Here is a 27,404-nt window from a genome sequence, read left to right as displayed (position 1 = left end):
TTTTATAATAATCTCTAGGTCCATCCACGTTGCCGCAGATGGCATCATTTTGTTCTCCGTATGGTTGAGTAATATCCCACTGTATGTGTGTGTGTATGTGCGTGCCGCATCATCTTCATCCGTTCCTCTCTTTACGGACGTTGATGCTGTTTCCACGTCTCAGCTAATACAGTGCTGCTATGAGCAATGAGGTGCGTGTATCTTTTCAGAGGAGAGTTCTCACTTTTTCTGGATACATGCCCAGGAATGGGACATATATCCCCCACACGGTAGGTCTAGTCTTAGTTTTAAAGGAGTCTCCACACTGTTTTCCATACTGGCTGCATCAATTTGTATTCCCATCAACAGTGCAGGATGCTTCTCTCCTTTTCTCCACATCCTCCCTAGCATTTATTTTTTTTGTAGACTTTTTGATGATGTTTATTCTGACCAGTGTGAGTAAAAACATTTTTTTGATGTTTCTTGCATCTCTCATTTATGGATTCTCTCTATGATCTTACTGATCAGATTCAGGTTTGTTTCCTTTTGCCAGGACTACAGAGTATGGTGTACTCCTTCAGCAGGAGGCACACGACCTCAGACTATCTCTCTCTCTGTGTTATTACCACGTCAATAATTTATGCCTCTTTTAACTCACTGGGCATTCCAAAATGGCGATACTGTCATTCTATCCTTTGTCATTTATTATATGGAATACTCCACACAGGGGCTATTTCATTCACTAATGTTTGCTTCCCCCCAGGGGTACAGATCAGGTAGGAAAGGCAGCATAAACACTTAATCCCTTCTGAACCAGTTTCTTGTTATTCTTCAAAGATGACTGATTCTTTTTTATTAAATAACTATCAGGATGAAGGCATGGATTTAAGCATATTTAATGGCTTTTGGTTCATTGCAATCATTCTCACTTTTTACACTCAAACTGCCCATCTTCGGCACTTTGAGCCTGTTCAAGGTGGCTCCTTTGACATAACCTTAGTATGTCTAAGTATGTCACTGATTTCTTTTCTATCTGGCATAACAAGATGTTTGTTCCTTTCCTGCCTCAAAACCTGGGATTGGCCATTTCCAGAAGAGCTCTGGATTCTTTCAGTGAGAAACTAATTCAAGTGTACTTCTGGTGCTAAGGATGTTCACTGACAGATGATTATTCATTTTATTTCATTTGACACACAGCAGGATGGTCTCAGAATAATAATGCCATCAACATGATACCTAGTAGTATTTGTATCAGTCCATGGGGTCGCCAAGAGTCAGACACGACTCAGCAACGTAAGAACTCCATTCTCCCACTGTTTTGTTTTTTGGTGAGGGGTGTTTTTGTGTGGATGGTACCAACATGAAGAAGTCTAGATCTCCAGTTGCTTGTGCTGCACACCATTTTTAAATAGTTATACTCTATCTATCTTAGCCGAGCACATGACCAGGACTCATTCAGTTTAATACTGAACGGTCTTCACAACTAACTGTATATTTATATGGATGTCTTTCTAGCCATTTTTGTTGTCTAAAACTTATTCTCTCTAGTAGATACCTCAGAATGGCTTATGAAAACAACAGTCCCTGAGTTTTTGCATACTGATAACACTTTGCATTCCTTACACTCCAACCTGTAAAGACAGCTTTGAGATCTAACTGCTGTTAACAGCACATAAACTGCACAAGCTGATTAACTTTGACATCAGCATATCCTGTAAAGCCATCACTACAATCAAGATATCAAATGAATTCAAAGTGCTGAAAGAAAAAACCCTTCCAACCAAGAATACTCTACCTTGCAAAGTTACTGTTCAGAAGTAAAGGAGAGACGGTTTTCCACACAAGCAAAAGTGAAAGGATTTCATCACCACTAAAGCGGCCTTACAAGAAATGTTAAGGGACTTTTTTAAGCTGAAAAGAAAGGGTGCTAATTAGTAACAAGAAAACATATAAAAGTATAAGTCTTCCATGTTTTATGCTCATAATATAAAAATATATTAAAGGTAGTGGATTAATTGCTTATGATGCTATTATGAAGGTTAAAAAAGTAATAAAAATCTGTGACTACAGTAATTAAAAGGATACACAAAATAAAAAGATGTAAAATGTGACATCAAACAAAAAGTGGGTGGGGGAGGATAAAAATATAGAGCTTTAGAATGGGAACAAATTTAAGTTATCAACTTAAAATAGGCTGTTATTAATATGAGCTGTTCTATGTAAACTCCATAGTAATGACAAAGCAAAAATCTATACAGCAGATACACAAGAGATAATGACAAAGGAACCTGAACGTGAGAGTGACGGCGTTAGTCACTCAGTCGTGTCCAACTCCTTGTGACCCCGTGGACTGCAGCCCACCAGGCTGCTCTGTTCACGGAATTCTCCAGGCCAGAAAACTGGAGTGGGTAGCCATTCCCTTCTCCAGGGGATCTTCCTGACCCGATCAAACCTGCGTCTCCTGCACTGCAGGGGGATTCTGTACTGTCCGAGTCAGCATGGAAGCCCAAGGATAAAGGTCATCAAACTACAAAGTAAGAGAGCTAAAGTAGAAAAGCCACAAAAAACAGTAACACAGCATGAAGTACATACCTATCAATAATTACTTTAAATGTAAGTGGACTAAATTCTCCAACTAGACATGGAAGGATGGCTGACAGGAGAAAAAAACAAGATCATCTCTATGCTGCCTGTAAGAGGCTCACTCCAGACTGAAGGACACACACAGCCTGAAAAAGAAGGGATGGAAAAAGATGTTCCATGCAAATGGAAACCAAGAGAGCTGACTTTAATACAGAGCCCGCACTAAAAGACAAAGAAGGGCATTAGATAATGACAAAGGAGACAATCCAAAAAGAGGATGTAACATTTGTAAACATTTACGCACTCAACATAGGAGAACCAAAATACATAAAGCAAATATTAACAGACTTGAAGGGAGATAAAGGCAGTATTACAGTAACAGTAGGCTTATGTCAATGGCAGATCATCCAGAAAATGGCCTTACGGGACACATTAGACCAGAGGAACTTTACAGAGATATAGAGAATGTTCCACCCAAAGCAGCAGAATACAGGCATGTCTCACTTTACTGTATCTTGTTTCAAGTTGAGTTCTTCACAAACTGAAGGCTGTGGCAACCTTAAGTCGAGCAATTCAACTGGCACCATTTTCCCAATAGCATTTACTCACTTCCCATCTATGTGTCACACTTTGGTAACTTTGCAATATTTCAAACTTTTTCATTATTACACTGGTCTTGGTGATCTGTGCTGAGTGATCTTTGATGTTACTAACGCTAATGTTATTTATGACTTGCTAAAGGCTCATATGATGGTTAGTTTTTTTAGCAGTAAAGTGTTTTTTAAAGTATGTACATTGTTTTAGACATAATGCTATTATTGCATACTTCAGAGAAGGTGATGGCACCCCACTCCAGTACTCTTGCCTGGAAAATCCCATGGATGGAGGAGCCTGGTGGGCTGCAGTCCAGGGGGTCGCTAAGAGTCGGACATGACTGAGCGACTTCTCTTTCACTTTTCCCTTTCATGCATTGGAGAAGGAAATGGCAACCCACTCCAGTGTTCTTGCCTGGAGAATCCCAGGGATGGGGGAGCCTGGTGGGCTGCCGTCTATGGGGTCGCACAGAGTTGGACACGACTGAAGTGACTTAGCAGCAGCAGCAGACTAGTATAGTTTACATATAACTTTTATGTGCACTGGGAATCCAAAAATTCAGGCGACTCCTTTTATTGTGTTATTTGCTTTATTGTGGTGGTCTGGGACCAAATGCACACTATCTCTGTGGGACAGTCTTCTCAAGTGCACATGAAACATTATCCAGGACAGATCTTATGTTAGGCCACAAAAAAGTCTTCACAAATTTAAGATGACTGAGTTACTGGTTCCAAATAGGAAAAGGAGTACATCAAGGCTGTATATTGTCACCCTGTTTATTTAACTTATATGCAGAGTACATCATGAGAAACACTGGGCTGGAAGAAAGACAAGCTGGAATCAAGATTGCTGGGAGAAATATCAATAACCTCAGATATGCAGATGACACCACCCTTATGGCAGAAAGTGAAGAGGAACTCAAAAGCCTCTTGATGAAGGTGAAAGGGGAGAGTGAAAAAGTTGGCTTAAAGCTCAACATTCAGAAAATGAAGATCATGGCATCCAGTCCCAACACTTCATGGGAAATACATGGGGAACAGTGGAAACAGTGTCAGACTTTATTTTTGGGGGCTCCAAAATCACTGCAGATGGTGACTGCAGCCATGAAATTAAAAGACGCTTACTCCTTGGAAGGAAAGTTATGACCAACCTAGATAGCATATGTGCGGGGAGCCGGTGAGGCATTCCACTCGTGACAAAGGTCATGAGGAAGGAGGCTCGGCATACGCAAAGGCGGGATCGAGCCTCAGGAGTCCCCCCGGATATTCTCGAGCATTTTCCCCCAAAAAAACCAGAGTCTGCCTACTTTATTGCTTTGTGCTCTCACCTCTGACTTTACTGGGGGCTGTCCCCTACCACCATCTCTCTCTCTCTGTGTCAAAGAGTTAACTTACAGCTCCAATTAATAAAGTTCCTGGGCAATTAGGAGTGTTTAAATCCAAACCCCTCTGATGGCTCTCTAACTCGCCTGACAAGTTTACCCGGACTCCTGCAGCTATGCATACGATTGTTTACAGTCTCCCAGCCTCGAGAGGCATGGGAAGCTTAAGATATTCAAATAGCTTAGAGCCTCTCAGAGAGTTAAAAACTGTCAGAATAAACTAGTAAAGGATTTCATTGATGAGTCAATGCTTGTTGCCAAGTTTTCACATCCCCTGAATTGTATCCTTGAATATGTATCAATTAATAGTGGGTATGTAGAAAAAATAAGTAGTGGCCTTGGTGTTAGTAACTTTAGACCCTTAAGGTAATAAATTCTTTCTTTGTTGTAAACCCATTACACATCCGCCCTATAGGAATGCAATTTTATCTTTGGAAGATGGTGCCAAACCTTGAAATAATTACTCTTAGAGAAAGTAAGTCTTTGTTGATAAGTCCTTGTCAAGAGCCATAAAATGTTAGTAGGCCTTCTGGCCAGAAGATGATGTAAATCACCTAAACCATTTGTATACGATACATTTGCAGGAAAGAAACCTTGGTTTTTGATAAGAACCAAAGACTGCTGACTTTGCATCCCCTATTATCCTCTATGTGTAACTTAGGGTATAAAAGCCCCTGTTAAAAATAAAGCTACGGGCCTTGCTCACCAACGCTTGGTCTCCCCATGTCATTCTTCCCTTTAACTTCCAGCTGAGTCTCCATCTGGAGCGCGGAACCCACCACGCTGACTAATCATGCCTGGGCTTCTAAGACCCACTCGAGAAGGTGTCTAGGGTGAGACACCTTCCGCTATTCGAGAGGGCGCCTGCGGCCTACGTCAGTGGTGCAAACTTCTTGTCTTGAAGTTTTATTGGTCTCCCGCGTAAACCAAGCTACTCAGCTTCTTTTCTCCACTGAATTTTCCTACTGAGCTATCCTCATTCTATTGTTCTCTATATCTCTAATTAGCATATAAATAGTCGCCTAGGCCGTCTCTCCTTCGAATACCCTGGATCAGCTGGGGCAGGTCCTCAGCACATATGCAAAAGCAGAGACATTACTTTGCCAACAAAGGTCCGTCTAGTCAAGGCTATGGTTTTTCCAGTGGTCATGTATGGATATGAGAGTTGGACTGTGAAGAAGGCTGAGCGCCTAAGAATTGATGCTTTTGAACTGTGGTGTTGGGGAAGACTCTTGAGAGTCCCTTGGACTGCAAGGAGATCCAACCAGTCCATTCTGAAGGAGATCAGCCCTGGGATTTCTTTGGAAGGAATGATGCTAAAGCTGAAACTCCAGTACTTTGGCCACCTCATGCGAAGAGTTGAGTCATTGGAAAAGACTCTGATGCTGGGAGGGATTGGGGGCAGGAGAAGGGGACGACAGAGGATGAGATGGCTGGATGGCATCACTGACTCGATGGATGTGAGTCTGAGTGAGCTCCGGGAGTTGGTGATGGTCAGGGAGGCCTGGGTGCCTCCTGGGTGCGACCTCATGGGGTCGCAAAGAGTCAGACACGACTGAGCGACTGATCTGATCTGAAGTCCAGGAGTCTCTGGTGGAGGCGTCGGTTGACAGTGGCCTGCCGCGGGGCCAGGGGCACTGAATACAACTGTGAGGGCATAAGTCCTTTTGAAGGAGGTTGTCATTATCACCACTGTTTGCCACCATAGTTTGGCCTCAGTCCAAACAAGAGGGAGGGAACACAGCCCCGCCCATCAACAGAAAACAGGATTAAAGGTCTACTGACACAGGAGGGCCAACAGGAGCTACTCCACGTTCTTCCACGTTCAAGGTCAGGAGGAGCGGCCATGAGGAGATACTCCTTGTCCAAGGTAAGGAGCAGTGGCTGCGCTTTGCTGGAGCAGCCGTGAAGAGATACCCCACGTCCAGGGTAAGAGAAACCCAAGTAAGACAGTAGGTGTTGCGAGAGGGCATAAGAGCACAGACACACTGAAACCATAATCACAGAAAACTAGCCAATCTGATCACACGGACCACAGCCTTGTCTAACTCAATGAAACTAAGCCATGCCCATGGGGCCACCCAAGACGGGAGGGTCATGGTGGAGAGGTCTGACAGAATGTGGTCCACTGGAGAAGGGAATTGAAAACTACTTCAGTATTCTTGCCTTGAGAACCCCATGAATAGTATGAAAAGGCAAAATGATAGGATACTGAAAGAGGAACTCCCCAGGTCAGTAGGTGCCCAATATGCTACTGGAGGTCAGTGGAGAAATAACTCCAGAAAGATTGAAGCAATGGAGCCAAAGCAAAAACAATACCTAGTTGTGGATGTGACTGGTGATAGAAGCAAGGTCCGATGCTGTAAAGAGCAATATTGCATAGGAACCAGGAATGTTAGGTCCACGAATCAAGGCAAATTGGAAGCGGTCAAACAGGAGATGGCAAGAGTGAATGTCAACATTCTAGGAATCAGTGAACTAAAATGGACTGGAATGGGTTAATTTAACTCAGATGACCATTATATCTACTACTGCGGGCAGGAATCCCTTAGGAGAAATGGAGTAGTCATCATGGTCAACAAGAGAGTCTGAAATGCAGTACTTGGATGCAATCTCAAAAACGACAGAATGATCTCTGTTTGTTTCCAAGGCAAAACCATTTAATATCACAGTAATCCAAGCCTATGTCCCAACCAGTAACGCTGAAGAAGCTGAAGTTGAACAGCTCTATGAAGACCTACAAGACCTTTTAGAATGAACACCCAAAAAAGATGTCCTTTTCATTATAGGGGACTGGAATGCAAAAGTAGGAAGTCAAGAAACACCTGGGGTAACAGGCAAATTTGGCCTTGGAGTACGGAATGAAGCAGGGCAAAGGCTAATAGAGTTTTGCCAAGAGAACACACTGGTCATAGCAAACACCCTCTTCCAACAACATAAGAGAAGACTCTACACATGGACATCACCAGATGGTCAACACTGAAATCAGATTGATTATATTCTTTGCAGCCAAAGATGGAGAAGCTCTATACAATCAGCAAAAACAAGACCAGGAGCTGACTGTGGCTCAGATCATGAACACCTTATTGCGAAATTTAGACTTAAACTGAAGAAAGTAGGGAAAACGAATAGACCATTCAGGTATGACCTAAATCAAATCCCTTATGATTATACAGTGGAAGTGACAAATAGATTTAAGGGACTAGATTTGATAGAGTGCCTGATGAACTATGGATGGAGGTTCATGACATTGTACAGGAGACAGGGATCAAGACCATCTCCATGGAAAAGAAATGTAAAAAAGCAAAATGGCTGTCTGAGGAGGCCTTGCAAATAGCTGTGAAAAGAAGAGAAGCGAAAAGCAAAGGAGAAAAGGAAAGATAAAAGCATCTGAATGCAGAGTTCCAAAGAATAGCAAGAAGAGATAAGAAAGCCTTCCTCAGCGATCAATGCAAAGAAATAGAGGAAAACAACAGAATGGGAAAGACTAGAGATCTCTTCAAGAAAATTAGAGATACCAAGGGAACATTTCATGCAAAGATGGGCTCGATAAAGGACAGAAATGGTATGGATCTAACAGAAGCAGAAGATATTAAGAAGAGGTGGCAAGAATACACAGAAGAACTGTACAAAAAAGATCTTCACGATCCAGATAATCACGATGGTGTGATCACTGACCTAGAGCCAGACATCCTGGAATGGGAAGTCAAGTGGGCCTTAGAAAGCATCACTACGAACAAAGCTAGTGGAGGTGATGGAATTCCAGTTGAGCTATTCCAAATCCTGAAAGATGATGCTGTGAAAATGCTGTACTCAATATGCCAGCACATTTGGAAAACTCAGCAGTGGCCACAGGACTGGAAAAGGTCAGTTTTCATTCCAATCCCAAAGAAAGGCAATGCCAAAGAATGCTCAAACTACTGCACAATTGCACTCATCTCACACACTAGTAAAGTAATGCTCAAAATTCTCCAAGCCAGGCTTAAACAGTACATGAAATGAGAACTTCCAGATGTCCAAGCTGGATTTACAAAAGGCAGAGGAACCAGAGATCAAGTTGCCAACATCTGCTGGATCACAGAAAAAGCAAGAGAATTCCAGAAAAACCTCTGCTTTATTGACTACGCCAAAGCCTTTGACTGTGTGGATCACAACAAACTGGTAAATTCTTCAAGAGATGGGAATACCAGACCACCTTACCTGCCTCCTGAGAAATCTGTATGCAGGTCAAGAAGCAACAGTTGGAACCAGACATGGAACAATGGACTGTTCCAAATTGGGAAAGGAATACGTCAAGACTGTATATTGTCACCCTGCTTATTTAACTTATATGCAGAGTACATCATGCAAAATGCTGGGCTTGATGAAGTATAAGCTGGAATCAAGTTTGCCAGGAGAAATATCAATCACCTCAGATATGCAGATGACACCACCTTGATGGCAGAAAGCGAAGAGGAACTAAAGAGCCTCTTGATAAAAGTGTAAGAGGAGAGTGAAAAAGCTGGCTTAAAACTCAAAATTAAAAAAATGAAGATCATGGCATCCTGTTCCATCACTTCACGGCAAACTGATGGGGAAACAATGGGAACAGTGACAGACTGTCTTTTCTTGGGCTCCAAAATCACTGCAGATGGTAACTGCAAGCATGAGATTAAAAGACATTTGCTCCTTGGAAGAAAAGCTAGGACAAATCCAGACAGCATATTAAGAAGCAGAGACATTACTTTGCTGACAAAGGTCCGTCTAGTCAAAGCTGTGGTTTTTCCAACGGTCATGTATGGATGTGAGAGTTGGACCATAAAGAAAACTGAGCACTGAAAAGTTGATGCTTTTGAACTGTGGTGTTGGAGAAGACTCTTGAGAGTCCCTTGGACTGCAAGGAGATCAAATCAGTCAATCCTAAAGGAGATCAGTCCTGACTATTGACTGGAAGAACTGATGCTGGAGTTCCAATACTTTGGCCACCTGATGCGAAGAACTGACTCACTGGAAAGGACCCTGATGCTGGGAAAGATTGAAGGCGGGAGGAGAAGGGGACAAAAGAGGATGATATGGTTGGATGGCATCACCGACTCGATGGACATGAGTTTGAGCAACTTCCCGGAGCTGGTGAAGGGCAGGGAAGCCTGGCATGCTGCAGTCCATGGGGTCACAAAGAGCCAGACATTACTGAGCGACTGAACTGAAGTCCTATTAAGCATCTTTTCTGACTACAATGATATGAAACTAGAAATAACAAGGAGAAAACTGGAAAATCCACAAATACGTGGAGAATAAACAACATGCTACTGAACAGCCAGTGGATGAACAAAGATATTAAAAGAGTAGTAACAAAAACACCATCAGACAAATGGAAGCAGAAATGCAACACACCAAACTTTGTGGAATGCAGTAAAAGCGGTTTTAAGAGGGATGGTCACAGCAATAAATACCTAAAGGAGAAAAAAGTCTCACAAAACCCCAAACTTTATACCTCAAGATACCGGTAAAAGAACAACAAATGAAGACCAAAGTTAGTGGAAGGAAGGAAGGAACAAGAATCAGAGTAGATATAAATGAAGTAGAGACTAAAAAGACAACAAAAAGATAAATGAAACCAAGAAGTGGTTCTTTGCAACTATAAATAAAACAGACAAACGTTTAGCTATACTCACCAAGAGAAAAAAGAGGGCTCAAATTTCATTTGATAAATGAAAGAGGGGTAACTGACACCACAGAAGTAGAAAAGCTCATCAGAGTAACTAAGAAAAATAATAATGCAAACAAGCGGCAGCAGAAGTAATGGATACATTCCTAGAAACACACTGCAAGACTGATTCACGAAGAAACAGAAAATAAAATTAGACCATTAACTATGAACACAGATGATAAAATCCTCAACAAAATAATCAGCAAACCAAGTTCAACAACATAATAAAGGATCACACACAGGATGAAGTGAGATTTATTCCAGGGATTCAAGGCTGGTTTAACAGCCAATCAGTCCAGGTGTTTACACGAGGTTAACAAAATGAAGGAAGAAAAAAAAAATCACATAATCATCTCAATAGATGAAAAGAAGCATCTGATAAAATTCAATACCCATTTATGACAAAACTCTCAACAAAATGGGTATGGAAGGCATGTCCCTCAACATAATAAAGGCCATACAGGACAAGCCTATAGCTAACATTATTCTCAATGGTGAAAAGCTGAAAGCTTTTCCTTTAAGATGAGGAAGAAGACAAAGATGCCCATGCTTACCACTTTCATGCATCAAAGTATCAGAAGTCCCAGGGAGAGCAATCAGACAAGAAAAAGAAATAAAAGGCATCCAAACTGGAAAGGAAACAGTGGAACTGTCAGTATTTGGAAATGGTATATTATATACAGAAAATCCTCAAGATCCACCAAAGAATTATTAGCAACAATAAAAGAATTTAGTAAAACTGAAGGATACAAAATCAATATACAAAAATCTCTTTACATTTCCATATACCAATAATGAACTATCAGAAAAGAAATTATGAAAACAATCCATTCACAGGTGCATCAAAAAGAATAAAATACCTAGGCACAAATTTAACCACTGAGGTGAAAGACTGGTACACTGAGAATAACGATGAGAGAAACACAGATGAAAGGTATCTGTGCAGATGGACTGAAGAACACTGCTGGAGCGTCAATTCTACTCAGCAATCTACGGATCTGATGCGATTCCTATCAAAATTCCAATGCCATTTTTCACAGAAACAGAACAAACATCCTAAAATCTGTATGGAATCACAAAAGACCCCGCAATTCAAAAATGCAGTGATCAAAACAGTGTGCTCCGTCACTTCAGTCATGTCCAACTTCTTGTGACCCCACGGACTGTAGCCCAGCAGACTCCTCTGTCCATGGGATTCTCCAGGCAAGAACGCTGGAGTGGGCTGCCATTTCCCTTTCCAAAACAGTATGGTTCAGTTCAGTTCAGTTCAGTCGCTCAGTCGTGTCTGACTCTTTGCGACCCCATGAATCGCAGCACGCCAGGCCTCCCTGTCCATCACCAACTCCCGGAGTTCACCCAGACTCATGTCCATCGAGTCAGTGATGCCATCCAGCCATCTCATCCTCTGTCGTCCCCTTCTCCTCTTGCCCCCAATCCCTCCCAGCATCAGAGTCTTTTCCAGTGAGTCAACTCTTCCCATGAGGTGGCCAAAGTACTGGAGTTTCAGCTTCAGCATCATTCCTTCCAAAGAAATCCCAGGGCTGATCTCCTTCAGAATGGACTGGTTGGATCTCCTTGCAGTCCAAGGGACTCTCAAGAGTCTTGTCCAACACCACAGTTCAAAAGTATCAATTCTTTGGCACTCAGCCTTCTTCACAGTCCAAGTCTCACATCCATACATGACCACTGGAAAAACCATAGCCTTGACTAAACGGACCTTTGTTGGCAAAGTAATGTCTCTGCTTTTGAATATGCTATCTAGGTTGGTCATAACTTTCCTTCCAAGGAGTAAGCGTCTTTTAATTTCATGGCTGCAGTCACTATCTGCAGTGATTTTGGAGCCCCAAAGAATAGTTTGACACTGTTTCCACTGCTTCCCCATCTATTTCCCATGAAGTGGTGGCACTGGCATTAAAAACAGACAGACAGTACTTATAACACTGCTACTGTCTACATTTACTTATGTACCTGATACTTTCTACCCTTACTAAAATGTAAACTCCAAATAAATAAAACCCAACCAGACACATAGATCAATGGAGCAGAACAGAGAACCCAGAAATAAACCCAAGCCTATGTGGGCAATTAATTTATGACAAAGAAGCCAGGACTATACAATGGGAAAAGGACAGTCTCTCCAATAGACAGTGTTGGGAAAACTTGGCGGCCATGTCAGGATGGAACTGAACCACCACCTTACACCATACATAAAAATTACTTCAAAATGGATTAAAGAAGGTGAGCCCTGAAGCTATAAAACGCGTAGAGAAAAACTCGGGCGCTGAGCTCCTTGACACTGATGTTGGTGTTGATTTTCTGCACCTGATTCCAAAAGCAAAGGCAACATGAGAAGATAGAAACAAGAGGGAGCACGTCAAACAGAAAGCACAGCGAGAGAAATCATCAGCAAAGTGAAAAGGCACTGTACAGAACGGGAAAAAACATCTGCAAATCGTGTACCTAATAAGCAGTCAGTATCCAAAATAGAAGAGAACTCATAGAACTCAACAGTAAAAAGCAAATAATTGAACTCAAAAATGGCAGAGGATGTGAATATATGGTTTTCCAAAGAAGATACACAGACGCTCAGGTACCTGAAGACGCTCAACATCACTAGTCATGAGGGAAATGCAAATCAAAACCACAGTGGAGAGCACCGCACAGCTGTCAGAAGAGACACTATCGAACAGACAAGTGCTGGTGAGCACGCAGAGGGAAGGGCACCCCTCGTGCCCGGCCGGTGACGACGTAAGCTGGTGCAGCCACTGTGGAACACAGCAGGGAGGAGCCTCAAAAAATTAGAAGTAAAACTACCTAGATACAGCAGTTCCACTTCTGGCTATTTGTACCAAAAAACAAACAAACAACAAGGAAACCCTCCATTAATCTGAAATATATCTGCACCCCCCATGCTCACTGTAACATTTATAAGAGCCAAGAATGTAAGCAAGCAAAATGTCCATCAACAGATGAATGGATAAACAGGTGGGGTATGTACACACACACAGAATATTATTCAGCCAAAAACAAGAATGAAATCCTTCCATCTTCAGCAGCATGGATGGACCTTGAGGGTATCATGCTAAGTGAAGAAAGAAAGAAAGAGAAAGACAAATAGTGTATGATCTCACTTCAACGCGACACTAATAAAAAAAAACCCCAAGCTCACAGATACAAAGAACACATTGGTGGTTTCCAGAGGTGCTGATGAGGGATTAGCAAAACGGGTGAAAAGAGGTCAAAAGGTACAAACTTTCACTTATAACAGCCTGCAGGCTCCAATGCTGGGACATCTGAGGCCAAACAACCAGCAGGGCAGGAATACAGCCCCACTTATCAGCAGACAGGCTGCCTCAAGCCTTCCTGAGCCCACAGCTGACCCTGCCCACCAGGGGGACAAGACCCAGCTCCATCCACCAGTGAGTAGGAGCCAGTCCCTCCCACCAAGAGGTCTGCAGAAGTCTGTGAGACCAGCCTCCTCCACCAGGGGCAGACAGAAGAACCTGCACCCTGCAGCACAGAAACCAGTCACAGAGAGCTGGGCAGAATGAGACAGCAGGGCATGTTCCAGACGGAGAAACACAACACAGCCCCAGAGCCACAGCTAAGCGAAGTAGAGACAGGCAATCTACTCCAAAAAGAACTCAGGGTAATGACAGTAAAAATGTTTTAAGGTCTTGGAAAAAGAATGGAGGCACAGACTAAGACGACACAAGAAATGTTTAATAAAAAGCTAGAGAATCTAAAGAACAAAGAGAGATGAAAAACACAATAAGTGAAGGGAAAAACACACTAGCAGGACTCAGCAGCAGAATCAGGAACGCAGAAGACTGGACAAGTGAGCTGCGAGACGGAATGCGGGGAGTCACGGCCGTGAAAAAGAATGAAAAGAAAGGAAGACCTTCATCATAACATTAAACACACAACAGTCACATTATAGGGGTCCCAGAAGCAAAGAGAAAGGACCTGAGAAAATATTTGAAAAGATAATAGTTGAAACTTCCCTAATATGGGAAAGGAAATAGTTACTGAAGTGCAGGAAGCAGAATCCCAGGCAGGATAACCCAAGGGGGAAAAGGCTGAGACATGTAGGAATCAAACTGACAAAGAGTAAACACAGAGAAAATATTAAAAGCAGCAAGGGAAAAGCAACAAGTAGCGTACTGGAATTTCCATAAGGTTAGCAGCTGGTTTCTCAGCAGAAACTCTACAGGCCAGAAGGGGGCGGCACAATATATTTCAAGTGATGGAAGGGAAGAACCTGCAACCAATAATAACCAGCAAGGCTCCATTTAGACGCTCGAAGGAGAAATCAAAAGCTTTACAGACAAGCAAAAGCTGAGAGAATTCAGCACCATGAGACCAGCTTTGCAACAAATGTTAAAGGACTTTTTCCAGGCAGGGCGAAAAAAGGTCCCATCTAGAAACAAGAAAACTATGAATGGAAAAACTCACTGGTAAAGGGAAACATAAAGGTAGGAAATCATCCACAGAAATATGGTATCAAAATCAACAATCGTGAGGAGAGTACAAATGCAAAATATTGGAAATGCATTTAAAATGAAAAGACCAGCAATTTAAAACAATCTTGTTTCTATATAGACGACTATATCAAAACCTCATCGTAACCACAAACTGAAAATCTACAGTAGATGCACAATATAAATAAGAAAAAGGAACCCAAACACAGCACTAAAGTTAGTCATCAAATCCCAAGAGATCGAAAGAGGAAAGCCCTACAAAAACAAGCCCACAACAATGAGCAAAATGGCAGTAACAACATTCATATCAATAATTACTGTAGACGTACACAGATTAAACGCTCCAACCAAGACAGACTGGCCGAATGGACACAAATTTTCAGGTGTAAAATAAGTATCTGACGGGGATGTGATGCACAGCTTGGTGACTAGTTAATACCTCCACTAAAAAGTGATTAAAAACAGTAAATTATCGGTAAAAAGAGAATGAACGCATCTGCCATCTCCAAGCTTACAGTCCGCCTCTGCCCCCGCCAAGCTCAGCAACCACCAGCCTGCCGTCACTGGAGTTTGCTTTTGCGTACTATGGAATCAGAGTATGTACCTTTTGACTAAGTTTTTTCCACTCAGCACAGTTATTTTAAAATTCATTTATCTTGTATCAATAGTCATTTCTTTTAATTGCTAGGTAACATTTCTACTGCCTCACAGTTTGTTGGCCCACTCACCTGCCGATTCACTTTTGGGTTATTTCCTAAATATCTGGCGAGTAAAGCTGCTCAGTCTGTGTGAACTTGAAAGTCAGTTTCGCTAAGTTAAATCCTTGGCTCGCACACTCTTTCGAGCGTTGTAAATGCATTCTCCATTTTCTCTTGCATGATCATTGCTGTTGAGAAGTCTGATGATGCTCTGTTTCCCCTGTAAATCACATGGTCCTTTTGCCTAGATGCCTGAGGATTTGTTTTAAAAGCCAGTAATTTCACTATTCTTAGGTCTTTGGCTTGTGATTCTGGGTTGATATTCTTAAATATAAGGTATACTCTCTCAAGATGTAGTTTCAAAGAGAGTTTTTGAATTTTAAGGTAGTTTTTCTTTAGTCAATTTTTAGTATTTGTTCTGATTTCTTCTGGACTCCTAATATTCACATTTGATCTTGGCCTGTCTTCACTTTTTGTTAAAATCTATTTATAGCTTCATCTTGGGGGGATTTCCCCTTCTTTTCACACTGTTTATCTTAAGGCATTATCTGTTGTTTATTTGTTCTTAACACTCCTAAATTTAGTCTTTATTTATAATTTTAAATTTCTTGAGTCCTGTCACTTCATTTTTTCTGAATTTTTCTAATTTTCATTTATGCTATTTTGTCTTTTGTCATTTTAAAAGAAGTCTTTTCAGCTTGATTTGAAATAGATGACAACTGGTTCAATTTTGTGGGCGTGTCTTTCTCTCACTGTCTGTAAGGGTCTATTCCACATATTCTTTCTTTCTTAAAGGAAAATTTTGTATGTGATTCACTTAAATACTTCTCTGGTATTTTTATGTGAAATTAGTTTTCCTGATGGTGAGGTTCAGGAAAGCCTCCCTAAGTTCAGAAGTCTCTTTCTGTGTTGTGTTAACAAACGTGATACTTGCTTTGGGGATTTCAAGGCTGTGTTCCTCTCGCCCACTCTGGTCTACATGCTTCATTCTGTGTCTCTCTCTGGCTCTGTGTCCCTCTGCTCAAGAGGGGCACTGCCGTGGAAGCAAGCCCAGCGGGTCGCGAGGGCCGGATTTCCCCAAGCCCCTTTTTAGTCTTTCTTCTTATGGGTTCCCTGCACTCACATAGTATGAGACAGTGCAAGCCCACTCCCCCGATCAGTTCTCCAAAGAAGATACACAAATGGCCAGTAACATGTGAAAAGGTGCCTAACGTCATTAGTCATTGGGGAAATGCAAATGAAAACCACAAGGAGGTACTACTTTACAGCCACTGGGATGGCTATCATCAAAAAGAAAAGGAATGTTGGCAAGGATGTAGAGAAACTGAAGCCCTCATACACTGCTAGCAGGAATGTAAAATGGTGCAGTTAATTTGGATAACAGTTTAGCAGTACTTCAAAAAATTAAACAGAGCTTCCCTTACTTGGCAGTTTCACACCCAGGTAGTTACCCAAAAAAATTAAAACCACAAACTTATACACAAATGTTTGTAAGTGTTATTCATAATGACCGCTAAATGATGAATAAAAATGAAATAAATGCAAAATAAAATGTGTGTGTATATATATATATATTCACACAATAGAATATTATTCAGTCATAAAAAAGGAACGAAGCAGTGATATATGCTATGATGTGGATGAAACTTGGATAAACCTTGAAAACAAGCTAAGTGAGAGAAGTCAGTCTTCTGTGGACTGTACTGCATAATTCCATTTACAGGCAATGTCCATAGGCAATATGCAATATCCACTGGCAATGTCCAGTGGGCAAATTCACAGTTAGAAGGTAGACTAGGGTTGCTTAGGGCCGGGGGGGGTGGGGTGGAGAGTGACTGCTAATGGGGTTTCTTATTGGGGTGATGAGAATGGTCTGTGTATTAGTGGTGAGAGTTGTACAACTTTGTGAGTATAGTAAAAACTATCGAACTCTATTTTTTAAAAGGGTGAATTTTCTTGAGTTTAAAATGTTACGAACAGTGAGCACCTCCTGCTCTTTGTGGGTACTCCGCAGGTGCCACTGGAAGGCGCTGCTCACCACTTACCTCCTCTCTTGCTCGCGTGCCAATACCACGCAGTCTTGGTGCTGTATTTATTTGGTCCATCCCTCTTCACTTGTATTTTTGAGTTCATGGAAATACCTTTTTACCAGTTCTGCTGTTAACTACTGCTCAGAAAATTTTGGTTTTGCTACCTAAGTTGCTCTGTTGGTTTCTATGCAGAGATGTGGAAGAGACTCAAGCACTATGATGTCATTCCCTGCCATCTTTCCAGAAGCCTCTAGGCCTATTCAATTTTATGTTAGTCAGCAGATGTGGGTCACAGGGTCCCAAGTAACAAGAGCCACAGACAGGCTCTTGGGGCCCTGAAGGCTGGGCAGGCTGTGGATTCCCAGGATCTGAGAACTGCGAAAGTACAGGGTTAGACTTGGGGCTGCTGCCTTCCGTCTGGATAGCTTTCAGAAGCGCTAGGGCCATCAAGGCTGGACGGCCATGTAGACAAGAGGTACACGGATTCCAGTGGTCTAACCCCAGCACGGTACCTCCTCTAAGTCAGTTATCTGAGCCTCACGTATCTATTCACAAAATGAGAACAGGACTGGTGACCTCAGGCATCTGTACATTTGTTAGTTTTTTGATTCACAAACATCTGTGAGGATTACATGACATGCACTAGAGACTCAAGAAATGTGAGCCCTCCCACCCCTGTTCAGTGCTTCCGTGACTGTTTCAACCTTACACAGGAAGCAGAGAACTACTTCCTATGATGCTTTTTGTAACACCAATCAGTTCCAGGGCTCCCAATGGTCACTGCAGGCCATGTCAACTTGCGGTGTGCACAGCAAGGGTGGCAGGTAGGCAGGCTACTGCTGCCACCCTGCCAGTGCCCTGGCCCTCCCTGACTTGAAGGAACCAGTGCCAGCACTGCCCTGGGCTGAATGAGGCAGGTGCAGCCTGGCCTCCCTGGATGTAGCCTCTGTCTGGCTTTGGCACAAAGAGGCTCAGACCTGCTCTCCCAACAGTGTCTGCTCAGCAGCCCTCCTGTGGCCCACCGCACAGCAGGGACACCGCTCCTGCCCTTCTCTAAGGAGTGAATAGCAGACACGTGGCGAGGCCACAGAGCGGCCCCTACCCGCAGGCAGGGTGTGGACTTACGGTGTGAGCATTGTTGATCTTCTTTACTTCCCACTGGCCCAGCCCGGTGTAGGTCAGCAGGGAGATGGCCCCGTCCGAGCTGCCGCAGGCCAGGATGAGGCCGTAGTCGTGGGGAGCCCAGCATACGGAGTTTACTGCAGGGAGGAAGGAGGCACAGTGAGCAGACTTTCATGTCTGAGACTTACTGTTTAACTAAATTTCTTAAAAAAAAAAAAAAAAAGGAAAATCGTAGGGATCACCACGGGGAAAGTTGAAAAACCCATCACCTACTAATATCATCGTCACCATAAACTAAAGCCTATCTTATAGTCTCAGAACAAAGACCAGCACTTAAAATGAATAAACCTTAAAGAAAAAACCAACCCACCAAGCTTACTACCTTGTCTTTGCTGTCCTTGTTGCGCTCTGTGCTGGCTTTAGCCTTAGGACCTTGCCTGCGCTGTGGACAGACCCTCCCGCCGCGGCCCCTGCCCCACCCGCCCGCACTGTACCTGACGAGTCGTGTCCTGTGTGCTCGTGGGTCTTCTCCCAGGTGCCATTCTCCTCTTTCCAGATGATGACTTTCCGGTCGTAGGAGCAGGACGCGAGTATATTGCCATACATGGGGTGGGCCCAGGCCACCTGCCACACGGGACCCTCATGGCTGCAGGCGAGAGGGCCAGAGGCTGTTCAGATGGGCAAAGGAAGGCAGGGCACTCTGCCGGCTGTTCAGATGGGTAAAGGAAGGCAGGGCACTCTGCCGGCTGGTCAGATGGGCAAAAGGAAGGCAGGGCGCTCTGCCGGCTGGTCAGATGGGCAAAAGGAAGGCAGGGCGCTCTGCTGGCCACTACTTTGGACAGAAGTGAATGGCTTCTCAGGAGAGAACTGCTGAAGAATTTCCAAAGGGATAGAGCTGAATAATGTCACTCCAAAAGGGACTTTCACTGGACAGTGAGGACCCTGAGGCTGAAAGCAAGTCAGCCCCTCTGTCCTGAGCCAGCAGAGCCCTTGAGGAGGCTGTGCTCTTGAGCAGGCAGTAAATGTTTCATCTTAGTACTTTCAACTACTCTCTAACTTTTTCAAAAGGCAGGTCTCTCTCTTCCCTTCCCATCTCTGTGCGTTCACCTGGTCACTACTGTTTGAGCATGTGCCCTGTGCCAGGCTCTGTACTGGGTCTGTTGCTCAGAAGAGAGGGCACCCAGCACACAAGAGGTGGGCAGCACAAAGCAGATGGGACGGGCTCTTTCACACCCATTCTCTACTCACTAGCTGCCTGACTTCAGGTCAGGGCCGTTATCCTCTCTTTGGCTTGGTCTCTTGAGAGAGATGTCAGCGGGACTTCTTTCACATGGTGGTCATGAGGGAAATGTCTGTGATAACTCATTTAAGAGTCTGCAACAGTGCTTGGTACAAAAAAAGGAAAAAACACAGGTTCGACGCCTGTGGGCTGCTCCCTGCTCATCCATTCACCCGGGGCTGCGGACACTCAAGAGTCCACCTCCCTTAGCTGGGATGATGGTCCAGGCGCAGTCTCCACAAAGGAGCTGCTAACGAAACTCCTGGAGACTCATCGTCCTACAACTGGCATAGTGTTAACTGAGGGAGCAAAGAACAGGGGCACGAATTTACCCTCCAGTCTTTTACATACTTTGAGCAGAAAGGACCAAGTGACAGTGGACAGTGTGTCCAAGCCAGTACTGGCGGCCAGGCCTCGCCCTGTGAGCTCTCAGCCAGCGGCCGTGGGGCGGGGAAGGCGGCACTGGGCTCCTCAGGCACGCGACTCCTGACACCCACAAGGAGGGCAATTTCTAGACCTGTCTTCCTAAACGGCTACTGACTTGGCTGTGTTTTCTTTAATCCATTCACAGACATGCAGTGAGTACCCACTTGTCAGGGATTCTTAACCTCTCCTATGTAGTCTGGTGAAGGCTAAGGTCCCTTCTCAGGATAATGAATAAAATACATAGAGTGAGGATTATACATGAAATCCATTTATACTGAAATCGTCATCAAAAGGTTAAAGAACAATTTATGTTATTAGTGATATATGTGCTTCTTTGTTAATACATTAAGTAACAAACTCCAGTGGCAAGTCTAATACCCATTCTAATTTCACAGGAGCGATGAGCACAAGTGCTTGAGAAAGCTACAACTGTAATGTGATATAAAAAATATCTGTGACTTCTTCTGGTAACAAAGTGACAGGTACTGGGGACTCTCCTGGTGGTCTAGTGGCCAAGACTCCGAGCTCCCACTGCAGGGGGCCTGGGTTCAATCCCTTGTCAGGCAACTAGATCCCACATGCCACAACTAAAGACCTGCATGTCTAAACAAAACAGAAGATCTCAAGTGGCACAACTAAGACCCAGTGAAGACAAATAAATATTAAAAAAAAAAAAGTGACAGGTACCATGAATACTACTGGGATTCCTGGCCTATAGCCATAATTGAAGCAAATGCTGCACATCAGAGTCACTGAAAATAAAGATGTGATTTTCCCCTTCCCGAGTTCACCATCCCCTGAATTCTACCCACAGAACCCTTGGAGATTCATGGAACCTGGATTAAGAACACTATCCATCTGAGGTAGTGAACTGAGAGGGAAAAACACAGTGTGGCCACAAAAAAGAAAACTAGGATCTCAAGAATCTCCACAGGGAGAAGGGTAAACCAAACATCTGTAAATACTCACTGAGTACCTGCTGGGGCAAACAGGCCAAACAGTGGGATCCACATAATTACGATTATACTCTGCGTCACTTTAGATCATGTGTGCTGAACGTGTTTAAAAAGGAAAAGAAAAGGTCGTTTCCCACTTTTGAACACAGCAGTAGCCACTAAAGACCTGTGAGCGGACACTGCCCAGGCGGACACTGCCCAGGCGGACACTGCCCAGGCCTGGGTCGGGGGTGAGCAGGTGAAGATGGAGGGGTAACCTGACTCTCACCCCAGGGCTGTCTGTGGGCATCTGGGCGGCAGAGGTGGGATTGGCTCCTGGCCCATTAGCCCAGGACGCCTGCTGAGGCAGTCAGGTGGCCGGGACCAGGAATCCTCTCCGCCAGCCACCCCAGGGGCTGTGCTGATCTGGGCTCTCAGCCCTTCCTGCCACGTCTGCGGCTTTGTCCAGGGTCGGGGGCGCTTACCCCCTGAGGTCGGCGACGAGGATCTGCCCCCCGTTGCGCACATCGAATATCTTGACGGACCTGTCTGACGAGCAGGTTGCCAGGCGGGTGCCGTAGTAGTCCATCTGGGCGTCATGCTGCAGAGGGAGGACAGGACCTGAGATTAACTGAACCTCAGAGAATCATCACTATCCGGCAGGAACCTAGCTTGGTGACATTCTCACTTCTCTCACGGCAACTTCCTTCTGAAAGGGACAAGAGAAACCACACCCAGCTGCTTTCAGACCCTTCACAGCACGGGGAAAGGCCTCCCAATCCCCATCGGCAGGGGGGTGTGGGAGGAAAGCTCGCGCAGCTTCTCTCTCCTTCCTCCCGCCCCACTGTGTTGAGGCTTCCTATGCTACCAGGGAGGTTCAGCTCAGTGCCAGAACCCGGGGCTAACACTGACTCAGAGAAGCAGGCCTCTGACCACCAGCGGGCCCCAGTGAGGTCCTCCACAAGGCACATCTAGCTGGGACACAGGGTTCCATTCGGCCATTTAGGCCCCTTCCTCCACCCATGGCCCTGGATCCTCTGTGGACCTTTGTTCCTGGGTTTTTAGCTGACCTTTTCCCCAGTAGTGTGCCCAGGACCCTGAACTCTCCACCCAGCACTTCAGCGTCCTTGTCCATCTGGGCGATGGCTCCTCTGAGTCCACCTGCCTGCTGCCTCGCTGAACTTACTGGCCCTCCCGTTTGCTGGCCCTGCTATTCTAACGGATAACATGTCTTCCTCATTGTACCTTTAGGGTTTCAACTATCAGCTGTCATGCTGTGGTCATCAGGAGCAATTACATCCTTTCAAAGGGAAGCAATTATTCTGTCTGCTTAGACATTCCTTCCTCATCTCTCTACCCAAGGACGACATCCTGATTCCTCTTGGGAAGTCAAGCGTCCCCGCCACTCCAGGTCTTGGCTCCTCAGAAGGCAGGCAGGGCAGTGCTGAGACAGAGCTTCTCGGTAAGTGTGCTTCTGAAGCACTGCTCCTGCAGGCTGCCACACACTTTGGGAGGAAGCAGGGCACAGCACCAAGACTCCAATCCTATCTCAAGTTCTCTGCCGTGCAACCTCGGGAAAATGTCCTAATGCCCTGGAACCTTAGTTTCCTTTAAACGGAGCTGATAATGGCCTCAACTTCATGAAGGTTAAACGAGACACTGAAGAAGCAGTATTCAGCCAGGGGTGGGATGTGCCATGAGCATGCAGATGCTCCCCATTACTACCCTGTCTCATCTGTTCCCCAAGATGAACCCGCCCAGAGAGGGGGCACACCCATGGCATTTCCCATCTCAGCTACGAGAAAATCAAGGCTGGCTCAGAAAAGTTAACAGGTTGACGAGGGACCTCACATTGGATCATCTTAAAGTTAACAGATTGACTGGGGACCTCAGATTTGACGGTTTTACCCAGGTGCCACGCTGTCTCCAAGGATGACCACATCCAAGCAACCACTCGGAAGCCCAAAGGCAACAGCTGGAGGGAGGTGGTGAGCGCAGGACGCCTGGGACGCAGTGCTGTGGGCTGACTGACCTGGGTCTTGCTCAGGCTTCCTGCACTCCCTGCCTTGCATGAAGCAGAGTCTGCATCCTTTGCTGGAGACTGTAACCTCTGGACCTTCTCCCACAGCCCGGTCCTCGTACACTAAGCAGGTGTTCACCTCTCAGGACACACCCTGAGTTAATGCTTCTGGTTCAAAGGGCACCGTCTGGCCCGCCGTCTGTGGTGGTCCTACCTGGCTCTGCCTTTTCATTGAGTCATCTTCCTATTTCTTTCCTTCTTTTTTTTTTTGGTCACATCACACAGCAGGCAGAACCTTTCCAACTAGGGATCAAACCTGTGTTCCCTGCATTGGAAACATAGTCTTATGCTTCCAATGCAGGGAAGACTATGCTTCCAATAAGCCTAAGTCTGGACCACAAGAGAAGTCCTTATTTTTTCTTCTTTAATCCCCTTTTCAATGGGGCTAAGAAGTGACAGCAGGAGGAAGATAGGTGGGAAGACTATTTCAAACCTCTGCACCCACTTCCATCCCATTCCAGAGCCAGTTACTTTTTTGGCCAGGAGACTAAGTACCTTGAGCTGCAAACTGTTTCTGGGTTTCTCCTGACTTCGAGTGATCAGACTGTCACAGCCCTGTCAACTCAGAGGGCCTGCTTGGAGACTGACCATACCCCTGAGGTTACAGCCTGACTGGCAAAGGCTGCAGGGCCACACTGGATTAATAAATCATCAACAGAGATGCCCACGTCCTCAGCATGTGAGGAAGGGCTAAAGGAATACTTACAATCATGTCCTCATGGGAAGTGTCCACAGTGTTAATCACTGACACCTAAAACCAAAGATATTGTTGGTAAATGAACTGATGGTAGTTAGAATGCAATCACTGCATTAAATCCACCACTTTTAAAGTTCTTGATAGCATCTGATCATTCATTCATTCACTAAAGATTCACTCTAAGTGCCTTCGTTGTGCCAAGCACTGTGCCAGGGACTGGAGGTGTAGACCTAGAAAAGAGGTACTTCTTGCCCAGAGAAGTCTGTATGGAAGTAACTCCAACAAGGCAGGATGAATATTTTAATGGGGTTAGTACGGGCTATAGCAGTCTGAGGGGCTGGTGGTGGTGGACAAAAACGGGCTCAGATGAGGAGGAATTTGGCAGGTGGCTTCCCTGGTGGCTCAGATGGTGAAGAATCTGCCTGCAACGCAGGAGACCCGGGTTTGATCCCTGGACCAGGGAAGATACTCTGGAGAAGGGCATGGCAACCCACTCCAGTATTCTAGCCTGGACAATGCCATGGACAGAGGAGCTGCGGCCTATAGTCCATAGGGTTGCAAAGAGTTGGACAAGACTCGAGTGACCAACACATGGGAAAAAAAGTAACAGTCCAAGCAGAGGGAATAACATGAGCAAAGATGGGGGTAGTGGCACAGGAGATCCTGGCTACGTGTGGGGGTGAAGAGGGACTCCGAGGGGCTACAGCTGGACTATGGAGCAGCCTTCCTCAAGGACAGAGCCTCTGATGTTCCAGGCAGTTTTCTGCATAACAGGATTTTCACCTGAAGACTTTGATTGACTGATTCAATTGATTCTCTTGAGGCTGCTCCCTGGTTCACCACCTGTGACAGAGTCCAGTTCGCAGGGCTGGCTGGAGTACAGTTACCACACCTTCATATCCATTCTCTGAGGCTCAGCTCAAATTATGACCACACCCCGCCCCCAACACCGGGGCTTGAAGATTCCCAGATGTCCTGACTGGCCAGACTCCTCTGAATATCAACGCTGAATGTCTACACTTCAGACGCTTCCTTCTCCCAACTAGAAGGCGAGCTCCCCAGAGCCAGGGCTGGTGTCATCGACAGTTCTGCATCCTCTCACATCACCCAGCAGTGTTTTGCAACCAGAAGGAACTCAGTGACTATCTGCTGAATGAATAAGTCAATGAACAAAAATGGACAATTTGACTATGTTCCACCACTAGTCTCTCAAAACTCTTGGGATAGAAGAGAGACTGAAAAGGAGGTTTCAGACTGGAAACGATACTCTTCTTACCATCTCCCCCATTTCTTTTCCCAGCACGAGTCCTGCAGGTTTAAAACCTGACCCGACTTTTCAGAAAGGAGAACGCCGGGAGAGGATGGTTGCAAAGCAGTGCAAAAGGGGCGCATCAAGCAAACGCAATTTCTCTCATCAAAGCCTAGACGCCCGGCAAAGCAGGCCCCCACGATCCGCAAAGGCAAGAAAGGAAGAGAAAGAGAAGCATACCTGCAGCAAGCTGCCTGGGCTATAAAGTGCTTTCATGTGTGCACTAGGAAAGCCAAAGGGCAGAGTTCACAGGAGCTGACTGAGGATATGAAGCCCAGAGAAAGGAAAACACCTGCTCCAGGGCTAGTCAAAAGTGGCGCTGGGAGAAGAGCCCCCACCTGCTATTAGTAATGCCTACCCCACAAAGCTTTCCACCCCACTAGGGTGCCTATCCAGGCGTCACATCCAGTTGCCTAAGTTAATGGCCCGATGCTGAGTACACAAGAAGATAACTTCCTGGTAGTTTCATACTAGTTCATCAGAGGACCCTGCAGATTACCAGCCTTTATTTTGAACCCACTTTCTGTCACCAACCAGGACTGATGAATAAGTGCGTGGTGTTTTTTTTTTTTTTTTTTTTTAAGCTACTTAAAAAAAAAGTTCATCCTTCCGAGCACCTCAAGTTGTCTGGTCTTCACTGGGTAGTAAAAGACAGCCCTCAAAATAATTCACCTCTTCAGAACTGCTGAGTTAAAAACTCAGTTTTAAAAAAAGCTGAATGTCACGGCATAAGGACCCCAACTCTACTCAGTACCTACTCAGTAAGAGGCCAAGAAAAAACCCCAAGAAACTTAAAACCCAGTCTCCTGCAGAGCAAGGACCAAACCCAGCGTCCTGACTTGTGGGCTCACCCAGCTTTCCTCAAAAACCTAGGCACAGACATTTCCCCGAGAACACTGGCTTAACTGAATCGACTGCACGGGGCTGTGGGCAGGCTGAGATTAGGAACAACGCTTGGAACCCGCTAAGGGCTCAGAATACAGCGGCTCCTACGGTGTTTAGGATTTTGTTTTCAATTGTTGCGGGAGGAGAAGGAAAAGAAGGAGCAGGAGACGCGGCAGCTAGGCTGTCCGCAGAGTTCTGAGAGGTTCGCGGCCTCCCTCTGACCACCCCCCAGAGCCACCCCACTTCAAATCCGAAGCGGTGCGGGAGAACTGTACGGCCCCAGAATGGGGCTTGAACTTCAGCGCGGCGAGGACCCGGGAGGGCCGCGACCCCGACCCCAACACTTACCATGGTTGTAGCAGCAGCAGCGACTTCAGGACTCAGACGTGGCAAGACCCGGCGTCGCTTCGGAACAGCTCACTTCCGGTGTCGGGCTGGAAGCCCGTCGGGTCCCGACGCGGAGCCTCCGGGCAGCAGCAAGCTCCACTCGCACAAACGTTCCGTCCTCTTCTGAGCGCCACGGCTCCTCCCCTTCTCCGTGCGTAGCGCGCGAGACCAGAGCGGGGTGGGACTCTCGTTTCCATGGCGACCCAGACCCGGGACTTGTAATCTGAAGCTTTAGCCCGTCTTCCCTCGCGACCCAACCCTTCCCTTTTCCTGAGATCTCACACAGGAAAAAAAGGGACTCCTAAGGAACGTTTCTGGAGAAGGCAATGGCACCCGACTCCAGTACTCTTGTCTGGAAAATCCATGGACAGAGGCGCCTGGTAGGCAGCAGTCCATGGGGTCGCTAAGAGTCGGAAACGACTTCACTTTGACTTTCACTTTCACTTTTCACTTTCACGCATTGGAGAAGGAAATGGCAACCCACTCCAGTGTTCTTGGCTGGAGAATCCCAGGGACGGGGGAGCCTGGTGGGCTGCCGTCTATGGGGTCGCACAGAGTCGGACACGACTGAAGCGACTTAGCAGTAAGGAACGTTTCTGCGGTTCTGGGTGCGACGGGCCTTACAATGAACATTTTAGGATGATTAATTTGGGGGTAGTGGCCAGAATGGTCCTTGTTCTTCCTTGTTCGTGTCTCCTCAGGACCCAAGCTGGGACCAGGGGCAAAGAAGCCTAGCAAATAAGCCCCTTGCCAGGAGCTGAGCCTGTCTCTCTTCCTGCCCTCTGCAAGCCGGAGGATCCATGCCTCCGAAACTGCCTTTTCCATCACGGCTCTGGGACCCTGTGAATC

The 27,404-nt window shown here is 45.4% G+C and overlaps 1 protein-coding gene across 1 annotated transcript in view; it reads right to left on the bottom strand.

Moving 5' to 3' along the window:
* SEC13 (SEC13 homolog, nuclear pore and COPII coat complex component) overlaps positions 1–26,648 on the bottom strand; it is a 36,591-nt gene extending 9,943 nt beyond the window's left edge. The window contains exons 1-5 of the mRNA XM_027522834.1: positions 26,517–26,648; positions 23,984–24,028; positions 21,683–21,798; positions 19,052–19,203; positions 18,561–18,694 (exon numbers count right to left, since the gene is read on the bottom strand). Coding sequence (XP_027378635.1) covers positions 18,561–18,694; positions 19,052–19,203; positions 21,683–21,798; positions 23,984–24,028; positions 26,517–26,519 — 450 coding nt within the window. The 5' untranslated portion in view covers positions 26,520–26,648. The remainder of the gene's footprint in view (positions 1–18,560; positions 18,695–19,051; positions 19,204–21,682; positions 21,799–23,983; positions 24,029–26,516) is intronic.
* Positions 26,649–27,404: the final 756 nt, after the last annotated feature.

The sequence above is a fragment of the Bos indicus x Bos taurus genome, chromosome 22 (genome assembly GCF_003369695.1).
Source record: "Bos indicus x Bos taurus breed Angus x Brahman F1 hybrid chromosome 22, Bos_hybrid_MaternalHap_v2.0, whole genome shotgun sequence".
Lineage (NCBI taxonomy): Eukaryota > Metazoa > Chordata > Mammalia > Artiodactyla > Bovidae > Bos > Bos indicus x Bos taurus.
This window is presented reverse-complemented; position numbering and strand designations above follow the sequence as displayed.